General features: G+C 33.8%; 1 protein-coding gene across 1 annotated transcript; it reads right to left on the reverse strand.

The window, feature by feature from the left end:
- Positions 1-3,130: 3,130 nt before the first annotated feature.
- On the reverse strand, positions 3,131-14,327 carry LOC132745920 (translocating chain-associated membrane protein 1-like; the record flags this gene model as incomplete). The annotated part of the gene is given in 9 exon segments (XM_060734938.1): positions 3,131-3,276; positions 4,407-4,478; positions 4,982-5,164; positions 6,431-6,501; positions 7,220-7,360; positions 7,920-8,036; positions 8,345-8,466; positions 9,025-9,082; positions 14,113-14,327. Coding segments are annotated over 9 exon segments (1,035 nt in total). The 5' UTR covers positions 14,239-14,327.
- Between the last annotated feature and the right edge of the window lie 358 nt (positions 14,328-14,685).

The following is a 14,685-nucleotide window of genomic DNA, read 5'->3' on the forward strand; positions in this document are numbered from 1 at the left end:
AGCAAAAAAAAAATACACTTACAAGCAAAAAAAAAATGCTGACACAGCAATAAAATATGCCTAACTGGCAAAAAAATATGCGGACACAGCATTCTGACAAATTTTTGAAGAAGAACAGTTTGAAAAAGTAGCTTATATAATGAAACTTTTACTTCATGTCTAAGATCAAAATATCTATTAAATTCCATTCAAGGTCCGATACAAGGAATACTTGTATATTACAGTGCATACCCTGCTGGTGGGATAATAGTGTATTTTAATCTATAACAGATCCTTCAGAAGGCTGTATGTTAACACAAAAGTCTGGTGTCACTATAAATATCCTAACAGTTACTTTCCCTTTACCATCTTAAATTTGTATAATGAACATAGCATGCTTTGAACCAGGAACAATCCAATCAAAATTAATACACAACAAAGCAGTAGAAGTCATAAGGTGACTTTCCAAACCCAATGGTGAGGGGCAAGTGGTTTAAAGTCAATGACCTTAACCACATGCCATAGGCATCCCATCGGTCAATATAAGGCCAAAAGAGTTTCAGTAAATTTCTTCAATTAGTCAAAACTGAAAGTATGGTATGTGAAGGTCATATGGCGACTTTCCAGTTTTACTGGTGGAGGAAAATCTACAGTACCTCTTCATGCATTATTTCAGGCACAAGCATCAAGGCATCAGAGTAGACCCAACAAAAGATTGTCCCATTACAGTTTATTTGCATTATTATCTTCTACAAAACAAGATATGTTTGTAAAACATGTATGCCCCCTATCAGGCAGCCCAATTTAAGTCCATGTGATAAAGGTTTATTATGCATGACTTCTGACCCAGTGATCAAACAATTAATAAGGGGTTAATAAAGTATCTACTGGGTCATGAACCTTGGACCTTTGGGACCCTTGACCCAAACTCAAATAGGGGGTCCATTGCTGGTCCCACGGACCAATCATCATACAAAGTTTGAAGTTCTAAGGCCTAGGCGTTTTACGTAAATTGATCAGAAACCGTTTTTTTAAACCTACAAGGTCAATGGTGGAACCTTGACCTTTGACCCCTTGACCCCAAAATCAATAGGGGTCATCTGCTGGTCATGACCAATCACCATGCCACAGTTTGAAGTTCTTAGGCCTAAGGGTTCTCTTATTATTGATCGGAAACCGTTTTTAACAAATACAAGGTCAATGTGACCTTGACACCTTTGACCCCCCCAAAAATCAATGACAGGGGTCATCTGCTGGTCATGACCGGACTCACCATGCCAAGTTTGAAGTTTTCTAGGCCGAAGCGTTCTTTTAGTTATTGATCAGAGAGAAACAGTTTTTACTTACAAGGTCATTGTGACCTTGACCTTTGACCCCTTTGATCCCAAAATCAATAGGAGTAATCTGCTGGTCATGACAAATCACCATACCAAGTTTGAAGTTCCTAGGCCTAAGCGTTCTTGAGTTTATTGAATCAGAAACCGTTTTTTACTTTAAAAGGTCAATGTGACCTTGACCTTTGACCCCCTTCAACCTAAAACTCAATAGGGGTCCATCTGCTGGTCATGACCAATCATCACACAAAGTTTTGAAGTTCCTAGGCCTAAGCGTTTTTTAGTTAATTGATCGGAAAACCGTTTTTACCTACAAGGTCAATGTGACCTTGACCTTTGACCCTTGACCCCAAAATCCAATAGGTCATCTGCTGGTCCATGAACCAATCACCATACCAAGTTTGAAGTTCCTAGGCAATAAGGGTTCTTTAGTTATTGATCGGAAAGCATTTTTACCTACAAGGTCAATGTGACCTTGACCTTTGACCCCTTGACCCCAAAAATCAATAGGGGGTCATCTACTGGTCATGACCAATCACCATACCAAGTTTGAAGTTCCATAGGCCTTAAGGTTCTTTAGTTATTGATCGGAAACCGTTTTTGCCTACAAGGTCAATGTGACCTTGGACCTTTGACCCCTTGACCCCAAAATCAATAGGGGGTCATCTACTGGTCATGAACCAATCACCATACCAAGTTTTGAAGTTCCTAGGCCTTAAAGGTTCTTTAGTTATTGATCGGAAACCGTTTTTTTGCCTTTAACAAGGGTCCAATGTGACCTTGACCTTTGACCCCTTGACCCAAAATCAATAGGGGTCATCTACTGGTGCATGAACCAATCACCATACCAAGTTTGAAAGTTCCTAGCCTTAAGGTTTCTTTAGTTATTGATCGAAAAACCGTTTTTGCTTTCAAGGTCAATGTGACCTTGACCTTTTTGACCCCTGACCCCAAAATCAATAGGGGTCATCTACTGGTCATGACCAATCACCATACCAGTACGTTTGGAAGTTCCTAGGCCCTTAAGGTTCTTTAGTTATTGATCGGAAACCGTTTTTTGCTTTCAAGGTCAGAAATGTGACCTTGACCTTTGACCCCTTTGACCCCAAAATCAATAGGGGTCATCTACTGGTCAATGACCAATCACCATACCAAGTTTGAAGTTCCTAGGCCTTAAGGTTCTTTAGTTATTGATACGGAAACCGTTTTTGCTTTCAAGGTCAATGTGACCTTGACCTTTGACCCCTTGACCCCAAAATCAATAGGGGTCATCTACTGGTCATGACCAATCACCCATACCAGTTTTGAAGTTCCTAGGCCAAATAAGGGTTTTTTAGTTATTGATCGGAAACCGTTTTGCTTTCAAAGGTCAATGTGACCTTGACCTTTGACCCTTGACCCAAAATCAATAGGGGTCATCTACTGGTCATGACCAATCACCATACCAAGTTTGAAGTTCCTAGGCCTAAGGGTTCTTTAGTTATCACTCGGAAACCATTTGGTCTACGGACCGACGGACCGACAAGTGCAAAGCAATATACCCCCTTTTTTTCAAAATGGGGGCATAAAAATTAGTATAAAGACACTTTTTTTGGTTGGTTGCACAAACACAGTATAAGTCATATGGCGACGTTCCAGCTTTACTGGTGAAGGAAAACCTCAAGTGCCATTTCATTCAATATTTCAGCACAAAAAATGAGAATAAAGGCATACAAAAAGAAATCAACATTCAAGCAAATGAAAACCACATTGCACAACATAAAATCTCTTATCAAAACATGAAATACTCAACAACAGAAAATACACTAACTACCTACTTCACTCACCTTTACCCTTCTTCTTGGTGGGCGAGCGAAGTTTACGTGTGGCCACAGTACGTTCTCGGATTCTTTTCAAATGGAAGGTAATAAAATTCCACATCATCCATGCCTGTAGCAGACAAGTGGCCGTCAGACAAGTGATTCTGAAAAATTAAAGGAAATAAAACATAACATTAAAAATTTTGCAAGCTGTCTTTAGGTTAAAAGGGTATCAACAACCAGTTCTTTTGTTCTGTTTGATCAGCCAAAACACAAAAACATTTTTATGCATAACAAACATGGACTTGCATTATATAATTTCCAATATTATTCATAATTCAGCAAAGAAACATGAGCAACCCTGATTGATATCTCTACCAACAATGTCAGACCTTTGACTTTGATAAATGGCTCGTAAATTGTCTATCCATCATCATTTTTCATAATTACAAAGATAAAGATTATAATGTTTTGAAAATGATAAAATTATTTAAAATAAAACTGTTATTTGTTCAACTAAAGTTAGGTTTAGTTGACCAAATATTTAAGACATATTCTGAACGTAAAATTTTGTTAAGTACTATCTGCAGCCTTGTAAGAACCTGCTTGAAAAACTCCAACATAGATCAAATCAAACCTTAAATAAATGCCCAACACAGCAAATTGGAAATGTTACAGTCTTGGTTTGTTCGAGTCTGTTAATAGATGCTAGTTATAAAAGCAACTTAACATCCATTCCCCTAAGCACCAGCTTTAGTACTGAGTACAATTCAACATGTAAGTATGGCAATGTTGTAATTTATAATTAAAGCAGCACGCCTCCAGATTCATGCATATTTTCATAAAAAAATTGAAAATGTATTTAACAGTATAATATTGTAAAGTTACCAAAAGAATGCAATTTACACATAATCAATGGCACTTACAACCTATGTTAATTACTATAAAGAGGTTAAAATATGCAAAATTAGTCCTTACTGCGTTAGTAACGTAGTAGAAATATAGTTATAAATACTGCAAAATTCGGTCATAAATTATAACATGTAAATTTTTACTAGAATTTTGAATCTTTTTACCTTTCCTAAAATCTTAGTACATATTAGTACTTTTTTCTCAGGTTTGATTTTATCGAAATATTTTGCTCATCTGGAGGCATGCAGCTTTAAGAGAAGCACTAGTAAATGTGTTCATACGACAGTTATGCATGACCATAATAAAATAATACAGTAAGAATATTTGTACAATGACCAATGTGTAAATATCAGAAATAATTATGACAAGGATGTCTATATACCTGACAAGTCTTGTGTTGAAGTTGCCGGCAGCAACATCTATAGAATCTTGACTAGATTGTTGAAGTCCGTACCTGTAACATATCATACAACATTGTAAACACTTCATGGCTACATCTGTTTGAAAATTGTATACAATATGTCAATAGGCTTATACCACATTGCACATTTTAAGTATGCAAAGGGCAGATTTTTCCCCCTTCTGTAGAAGGGTCCACTTAAGGGATGCTACCCTTCAGGAAATTTTTTAAAATCGTACTTTTCCCAAAATTTCAATATAAATCCAGTTTTTTCATTCTATTTTGCAATAATATATGTACATGAAATTATTTCCTCAATACTCTTATTTGACAGGTCATTATTAGTCGAATTACCTCTAATTAAATTTGTCACCCCATTAAATACAATTGTATGTGTATGGAGCTCAGGTACAACATCTGTGACTATGAAAGTTTTCTTTCTTTCTCTAAAACATGCAACAAACGGCTCAAACTACTATACTCTTAAATATTCCCAGTATATTGAAAATCTTAATTAAGCAATGCGAACTAAAATTTAAGGTAGAAAAGCTACATACCAGAATGTAAGGACAGCTAGAGTTATTGTCCCTAGTCGTACCAGGACAAACAAGACATTGAACACCATAAAGCAATGATTGGCTATATCAAGTTTGTCTGCAAAGTATACTAAGCGTGCTAAGTGGAATACACTTTCTACAATATAATGCAGGACCATCATCAGCAGAGCTACCCTCGTAAAACTGAAAAAAAAAAAAATATCATGTACATGAATGTTCCGTTTTTATAAACAGACGTTGAGCAAGAACCTTTACACTCCTATCTCAGTTATGGTTCATTCAAGGAACAGATTCGAAAGTTTGTCTATAAGCTTAGAGCTTCCTAAAAAATTCTTTATACACCAAAACATTTGATTAATATTTCAGAAAAAACAAATTTGCTACCACAGAGAAACTGGAAAAGTAAAATGTATGAACCAACTGCAGCAGAACAGTTTTTCTATGACCGAGACAAGAAAAAGCACTGTTAGTTTGCAAGCTTTTTTTTACTAATCGCTCCTTTTTTTCTATATGGCTATCTATTTAAAAAATATTTTTGGATTATGAGTTTGCATCTTAAAAGTTTTCATTACTTTTAAAAGTTTCTAAGACAAAGAAATCTATGGTTAAAGTCAACACCCCTTTTAGCTAATCAGGCAATCTAAATTAGATTGGAAAGTAGGTTTAGCAACCCAAGTACATCTTTTAAGTCGTAAAACTTCATTTTACTTCAATCACACTAGAGTTCTATGATGAACTGTCGGTGGCAACAGTCTTTTCCCATTAGACCAGTACAAGAGTTTGGTCATAGACTTGCCCAAACTCCTCACAGTGATTACCTCCCTTGGCAGAATTGTAATCACTGCCTTCAAAGACGTCACATGATGATGAAAGTCACATGACGTTACGTCGAAATTCAAATGTAAATATCGACCGTTACAAAGAAAATCTAACGTCATTTTTCTCTTTCTGTTTTATTTTGAACTTTTAGTGCCTACGTTCGATATAGTTTATCAAAAAATTATCGAAAGTATACAAAATAACGAAAAATAAATTCAAAAGCTAAAAAATATAAAATATCAAAATATCGTCTCGGTAGAAAATAATCTCATAATTTTTAAAATTATTTCTAAATATTGATATTATTTATTTATTTATCCATAAACATTGTTAAATAAATGAGAGAAAACTTATCTGATAGATAAAAGCAGTAGATAAAACAATTTTTGAAAAAAATATAGTATATCAGAAATTCTGATATATTGGGACCTTGGTGGCAGAGATCTACGCCGAAGAATTAAGGGGAGATCACTGTGTGGAGATTGAGACTTGCCCTGTTCAGTATACAGTCAATATATAATATTATATTGACATTTTTCCAAAAGTGATGAATAGTTTTGTCTAGACTGACAGATGGACCAGTCTATTTTAAGACATTTAGCATGATAAGAGTTCAAGGTGTATACTTACTTGAGAGAATAGGCGACTACAATAAACACAAGGTAAAGCACTGTGTATTGGATTCTACCCTGCATCTCATCCTGTAATAAAAATGTACCAAATTTAAACTAAAGTCATAAGCTATTCATTTCTTTTTCCCCCCTAAATTCTCACACAAAAATTTTCGATTGAAAGTTCTAAAAAATTAAAATAAAATCCTCATCAAAGAACTTTATATTTATTGGCAGAGTCATATTTTTCTAACTAAAGCATCGCCATATGCTATAACAAAACAAACGTTCCTCATCCTTATTTAGCCAAGATACAAAATAGTATGTCATTTTCAATTTTTTACACTTGGTTGGTAAGCATATTCTATCCCAATCATAGCAATGGCTAAAATTTCCACAAAGACAATAATTATACTACATTCTTAATTTCTTATTTGAAAAGACTCACTGTTAATCGGATTAAGCTTATTTTATACACCAGAATAATATGAGCTACGTCACAACAAAACCAACATAATGGATTTGCGACCAGCATGGATCCAGACAAGCCTGCGCATTCGCGCAGTCTGATCAGGATCCATGCTGTTTGCTTACAAACCCTATAACAAGTAGAGAAACTGATAGCGAACAGCATGGATCCTGATCAGACTGCGCAGATGCGCAGGCTGGTCTGGATCCATGCTGGTCGCAAACCCATTATGTTGGTTTTGTCATGACGTGGCTCATATGTTCCTGAAGTGGTTAAAAAACCTGGCAATATTGGTGCTAGTCAAGAATCCTCATAACCCAATCATAAACCAGTACATACCTTTTTAACTTTCTGGAAATAGAGCTCTGGGAAATTGTGAACCCAGTATGCCATTTGAATGATAAAGTAGAACTTGAGCATGAATGGCATGTTGTTGTGTGGGTACTCCTGCCATAACTGGTTGATACTGTGAAATCCTTCCTGTGAAAATATGTCACGTTCAGATACAAGTTTCCAAATTTAAACAAACAAATATATCTTTGGCAAAATATCTTTATGAGTGCAAAAATTAAGTTGAAATTTTTTTGACACAAGAAATTTAATTTTCATTCCCTTCTTTGTGCAAATATGTAAGAATAATTATTGTATAGAATAGGCTCATTAATTTTATAAATATCTCCCTGATATTTAAAATGATTGTGATTGTGGACATTTGCAACTTACTCGGTGTTGCAATTTATTGAAATGCTTAAAGAGATGAAAATTTAATCATAAGATTAAATCATTTAATCAGTAAGAAAGGAATCCATCAACGAATCAAGATTTTGTAAGTCAAAAATTCTGTACTGGTCAGTGACTTAAAAAAGAATTTCCTCAGACAAGAAATGTTGCCAGTTCAAATACTACTATGTGTCGTTCTGTTGGTTAAATAATGGACTGAAGGCACCTTGATCTTTCCGCCACTTACGGTTTGAAAGTCATCATATGACAACAGTGTCAGCATGACTGACAAAATTAATATCAACATAAAAACCCTTACCCTCATAATGGTGTCAATACCCCATGCAGCTGAAGCAAAGTAAAACGTCATGAGCTGTCCAGATTCATTAAACTTGCTGTGCTTCACTTTGGATAGATGCATTTTACGATTCAGTTTCTGAAACATTCAAATATATAATAAACACTTTTCTGCATCTTACCAAATACTTTCATATATAAAAAAAATCAAAAGTGAGAAATCAATAAGAACACAAGTATCCTTAAGCAGTCTAAAAATTGCAACACAAACACACCTTAGTATATACAAATTTCCAAAAATGATACAAGCTGTCTTGAAACTAATGCATCATACAATGAACATTGAAATCAATGTCAGAGATTCTGACATAAAATAATAATCTTTATGTTGCTCATCAGTGGCCCTGCAATTTGGAATAAGATGCTGAAGATTCTTATAATACTTACATCAAGGACATATTCCTGAACAACAGCATGTGCAATGATGGCAATCAGCAGGTAGAAAAATACAGTGAACAAATCTTTGATTCCACATGTGTACATATTGTATGGCTCTGCATTTTCTGTACCTGTAAACATTAATAATTTCACAACAGTCATTCAAACTTACGTCTTCACATTGACTTCATTTAATTTTACATAACAAAAGATAACACATAAGAAGTGCTCAACTATACACAAAAAAGAGCTTAGCTTTTTTAAATTCAAAAATGGCCATAAAACTGTCAAAATCCAAGTTAAGGTTATGGACCTTAAACATTGATCTCTGATTATGCTCTCAAATATGATGCCGACACCTAGGTTAGTACCATAGCTCTCACTATTCGAATAGATGAGCTAAAAAACAAACACCAGTATTTCAAACATATAAATTAACTATAGATGGATATTTTTAAAATACAAAAGGTTCATCTTTCCAATTCATTAAAACTTACAATAAGCACATTGCTAATCTTACTAAAATCATGAAATAATCTGGAATATTCATCAAGAGTATCAATTAAAATACAACAAAATATATAAATAATTTCATACTGTGCACATATTAAATGGTCAATTTTGTGCTTTTCCCCAATACTTAAAATATGCAAACAGATAATTTAACACATTTTCCAAAATACACTTACCATTGATTGTTACATTGTGCTGAAGGGTTACAAACAAGGATGCTACAGGTGAAGTTGCCTGAAAAAAAATGGGAAGAATATTTGAAAATAATAAAAATTGTTTTCATTTATAAATGTATAAATATTATATACAAATTCAACAATGAACTGGTTTTTAAGTTTTATCAGAATCAGTAACACCACTTCCCAACCACTCACATCATATATATAGCCACCCTAGGTCCTGCAGAATAACAAAGCAACCACTTTGAAGCTAAATGAAAAAATATGTAATAGTATTATGTTATGGCATTTGTTTCACTTTCACTGTGATAAATTCCTGACATCATCCATGGGCGGCTACCATTAATGTTTTATTCATCTGCTTGTGCTTTGTCAAAAACTTTATTGTAACTATTGTAAATAAATTAAGAGCTCAAAATAAAATAAGGCATTTTACTGATATGGATCAACCCGGTAAATATACTTTTCATTATGGAAGTGGCTAGTCGTGCGGGCCTGTACGGCTAGCCAAAAGTTCTAGCCGTATGTGAGTCACATATGACTAGCCAGGCCACACTGTATTGTCTAGCTGAACGGCACTTCAAAATTATATGAAAGTCAAAAATGCATATGATTGTTATTTTGTTTCTTTAAAAGAGGATTTAAACAAAGTCCCTGCATTTTTCGTTGTGTGTTCACTTTAATAGATATGCTCCGCTATTTAGTAAATAAAAAAAATGAATCTGAAGGTAATACAAGCGTCGTAATCTTGATAAAAGTGTCACAGTTGCATGTTATAAGTTATAACGTGGTTGTTTTTCATGCTTATGATTTGTTGTTTTATTTGTAAATGAAAGATGAATTATTAAATCATTTTTTGTTAATAAAACACATGGATTGAAAAACTAATCATAATGGCAATAGAGATTTTTTCATAACGGCATGATCGGAGCAGAATAAAAAAAGAAAATAGAAAAAAAAAAACAACAGTAAAATGCAAAAATTTATTAACAACTGTATAATTTTTAAATATAGTACTATAATACTGCACATAAAAGCAGAGTTAGCCTATCTAGGGACTGACAATAGAATTTTAGAATGCGTTTCAGGGAACATGCAAACTTTCCTTAATGATGGACAAACTTCTACTCTCGGTCATTGATGCAGTTATCAGAGCCCAGCAACAATTATCTTCGGTGCTTTTTCATTTTTAAAGGTGTTGAAAATTAAACCAGCAGGCTTCGCGAAACTGCTGAAACATTTGCCTGACATTCGGTCAGACAAACTTTCAGTTCTTGTCTGACCGAAAGAACTTTTGTCTGAGCGAATTTTTTTTCCAAATATATGTATATGGTAATACCTTTGTGTTGTTTTTTTAAGACATAGGAACTTTTAAAGATTTGCAACACAATTTTATTCTCTTAAATAAAACATCAGTTTATCCAGATTGATGGACTCTGTCTGGAAATTTAAACATGATCAAAATCATCATCATCATATGATCTTTATAAAATTTATGACACAATGTACATTTCATCTTATTTTCTTCCTCGTTAAAAACCAACCACGAGCGGCCATTTTTCCATTTACCCACAAATTTTCTCGGCAGGCGCCTGGACTCGTATTTCTTTTGTTTCGCTTTTTTCTTTCATTAGATAATAGACGTTTTTTGCCTGGCGTAGCGCCAACGTAATAATTTAATAATGCAGTAACACCAACATTTTCTTCTGATCATCGAAAGTTGTATGTATCTAGAATTTGATTAGACACTAAAAATGAAACGGCGAATGAAAACTCGTTTTACATTTCTTTATTCAAGGGAGAAAACTCGGTCTTGGATATATCCCCGTATTCGTACCGGACATAAGGTCCGGAACTTGGAAAAAAATATGGGACCGGCCTGATTTTTGTCGGACATGTCCGATGGTCCGGCAACTTTCGCGAAGCCTGAACCAGTGATTTTTTTTCAATTTTGAAAACAACCTGTGGCTTTCTGAAGGAGAAAAAAATATAGCATGTTAAATCAGAAAAGGGGAAAATACAATTCCCACTACTGAGAATGAAATTTAACACATTTTATAAAAAAAATCCATTTTAGTTCAATTTTACATGCATAGTACATAGCAAAGGCTATCTATAGGGACGGCTTTCTGTCTTCTAGCTGATATAAGTCAGCTGCTCTCATGACGAGTATGCACACGGCATTAAATGATTTTAGGGGAAAATTTTTAGGGGAAAAAATACCTATTTTGGGCTAGGGGAAACAGCATTTATTCGGCTGTAAAATACAGGAAAAAAATCACTGTAAACTTATTGAAACAAAACTGGATTATTATCACAATTTTGTTATTCAACTGCAACCAAATGCTCTTTTTTTCTCGCCATCTGGAGATGACAAAGATCGATACTTGTACTTTGTTTACTGTAGCCAACATGGCGATTAATCTCTAAAAAGTAATTTGCAGCAATTGCTGTTTCTTTGTTAAAATCCTCGCTAAAATTCATAAAATAACATATGCATTTTCGACTTCCATATAATTTTTAAAAGTGCCGTACGGCTAGCCAATACAGTGTGTCCTGGCTAGTCGTACAAGACAGCCACTTCCTTTCATTATGACCATACATGCCATGCAAATATCTAAATACTTTACTGAAGTCTACTTAGTCCAATATATTAGACGTTACAGGCTTGTTATTATATAGTTTTATGTTGGTCAAGCCTGACGTCTGATAGTTATTGCTCATAAACGCGTAGCATTTTAAAAAAATAAAAAATGTCTATTGTCTTGCCTTTCAAGCTTTATTCAAAAGCTCATCTTCTTTTTTTTCAATTGCATGCTCTATCATTAACAAAAACTCTCAAACAAGGCCATCCTTAAAAAAATGTTTGTTTGCAGTAACCCGACCCAGAATTTTCAAGGTGGTTTTTTCTTTTTTTTTTTTCTTTTTTTTTATTGAACTGTACTCCCAAATAAACATGGAATTTCAAAATGCTGGACAGTATATGCTTTGATAATCTGGTAACAATTAATAAATTGATAACTGAATTCTAATTTAATAAGAACTACATTTTATTTCTTCGATTAACCTTTAAAAGAACGAAAACAAAGCACAAGGCATAATTTTTCTGATTAAAAAAAAAATTTTATTCAGACCATGAATAAAAAAATTTGAGTAGGGGCAAATTTTGTGAGTCGGTCGCGTTACTGCAAACAAACATTTTTTTAAGGATGGCCCAATGTACTTATCAATTAAAAATAACATATAAATATCAATCTATTTTGCCTATCGGCCATACTGGTAAAGTAAAGCGCTTTCTACGCCATTAGGCATCTTGTGTGAAACGTTGCGGTTTTCGTTGCTATTGGCCAATCAGAAGACTCGTTACAAAATATCGAACAGCTGATTGACAATGGCGTAGAAAGTAATCTAAAGACCGTGGAAAGGTCTGAAATTCGAATTTTGCGTGTATCAGATGCTACTGACGGTTGTGAGTGGTCCAACTTAATGTATTTAGTAATATTATTTAGTAAATTCAAGTAATTTTAACCCGTAGTCAGCTGACATACATGTATTAGTCTATGTTTACGTACCGAATTGTTGTGCCGCAATTATGTCTACCAAGGATTTTTAGCACGAAGTCGCTCGTTTCCTGATAGATATTTCATGAACGGGAAGGGCTAGAGACTTGGGGTTGGTCTCATTTTGAAGTTTTATATAAACATGAAATAGTGACAAAAGTTTTTTTTAACTGTCTGGCCAATTGTTTTCACAACGGCCCGGGAAATGAATCCCTTGCTCGTAGGCTCGAATCTGGAGTTTACAGCCTTCTCTTAACTTATAGTATATTTTTAAAGGGGGTCATTTTATACATTTTTTTTCGTTTTTTTTGACACTTTTAAGATGAACACAGGTTTTTTTTTATCAATCTGGTCATATTTTTTCTTCCCAGGTCCGATACTTTTGCCTGTGGTCAAAATTAATGTAAATAAGTCTTAATTGTTTAAATGCATTAGATCTAGTCCAATAGATTAGACGTTACAGGCTTGTTATAGTTTTATGTTGGTCAAGCCTGACGTCTAATAGTTATTGCTCATAAACGCTTAGCATTTTAAAAAATTAAAAAAATGTCTGTTGACTTGCCTTTCAAGCTTTATTCAAAAGCTCATCTTCTGTTCTTTCAATTGCATGGTCTATCATTAACAAAAACTTTCAAACAATGTACTTATCAATTCAAAATAAAATATAAATATCAGTCTATTTCGCTTATCGGCCATACTGGTTAAGTAAAGCGTTTTACAGATTGATTCAAATTTTTTGAACGAAAAAATATATTCGAACACACTGACGGTGCATGGGCAATTATTTTGTTGAAAAAATATTCCGTTAGAAACTTCTGGACTCATTTAAACGCTTGCATTTGAATTAGCCAATCAGATTTCGCGCACTGTATGGCGGCCATTTGTATATTGGCTGTGCAAGGAATTTAATTAAATGAGAGGATTTAATCATGACTTTTCGGATGTGACAGTTCAATTATTTTCTTAAAAGTTATTTATTTTTTAGTTTTGTTCATAAATAGGTCAAAATTAATGTAAATACACGCTGTTTTAATTGTTTAAATTCATTAGATCTAAATCGATGTCTAATGTCATTTTTTTTGCTACACGATTTTGCAAAGATCTGTTAAGACCTAAAGTAACATGGAAAATGAAAAATGTAAAATATCAGATTAATGAATGATAAATATGAAATAGGTTACATATAGGTCTTATAATTAGGACTACATTAGATCTAAATCACTGTTTAAAGTAAATTTGTTTGCTACACGATTTTGCAAAGATCTGACAAAGACAGAGATCTCTAATAATTTGTTAAATTCATGACCATATGTCAAATGAAACTTGCTAATTTTTATCTAAAGTTAAACTAATTACGACAGTAACAATAATGAATTTTAAAGAAACATATGCAATATGTTAAAGCAGTAATTTGATTAACACCGATACTTGAACACTAACAAGAAATTTGCAAAGAAATAAGAATACCATATGCTTTATGTAAAACTGACATGCGCATGATGTGGCATTTGTCAAAGTTACAAACCTGAAACATGAGTCCTATCACAAAAACCATGGCCACACATGATGTTATATCTGCATGATTTTGAATAACAAACTCATGGCTAAAAACCGGTGGGTTTTTATTGCTTCTACCTCGACGCATACCCATCTTTGCAGCAAAAAATAATAAATTTTCCAACCGGCGACAAAGAGGAAGTGTTTGGCAAATTACCCACAGTTCAAATCGGCATTGCGTTTGCAACGCGTCATTTCATTGGATAAAATTTGACAGATTCCGGGGATATACCATTCTCCGGTCCGGTCGCTTCCGGTCTCCGGTCTATTTTAAGCTTATTAACTTGGCCCGGTCAGTGCCGTCTTCTAATAATTATTTGTAAAAATGGGTCGATCTTTCTAGATGAAAAAGGGTGTTGATATAAAACATGTTATTTTTCGTATATGATGTATTTTGTTTCCAATTATTATTTTAATTATACGTCTTTTTTGGTCGTTATTTATTTAATTAAATCAAAGATAAAATAATAAATGTTAATAAGCATATTAATTAAAACTTACATGATATAAAATTGTATTCTATCATAATGGTACTGAACCA

Source organism: Ruditapes philippinarum, unplaced genomic scaffold (genome assembly GCF_026571515.1).
Source record: "Ruditapes philippinarum isolate M1 unplaced genomic scaffold, ASM2657151v2 ctg3630_1_1_1_1, whole genome shotgun sequence".
In the NCBI taxonomy this organism is placed as follows: Eukaryota; Metazoa; Mollusca; class Bivalvia; order Venerida; family Veneridae; genus Ruditapes; species Ruditapes philippinarum.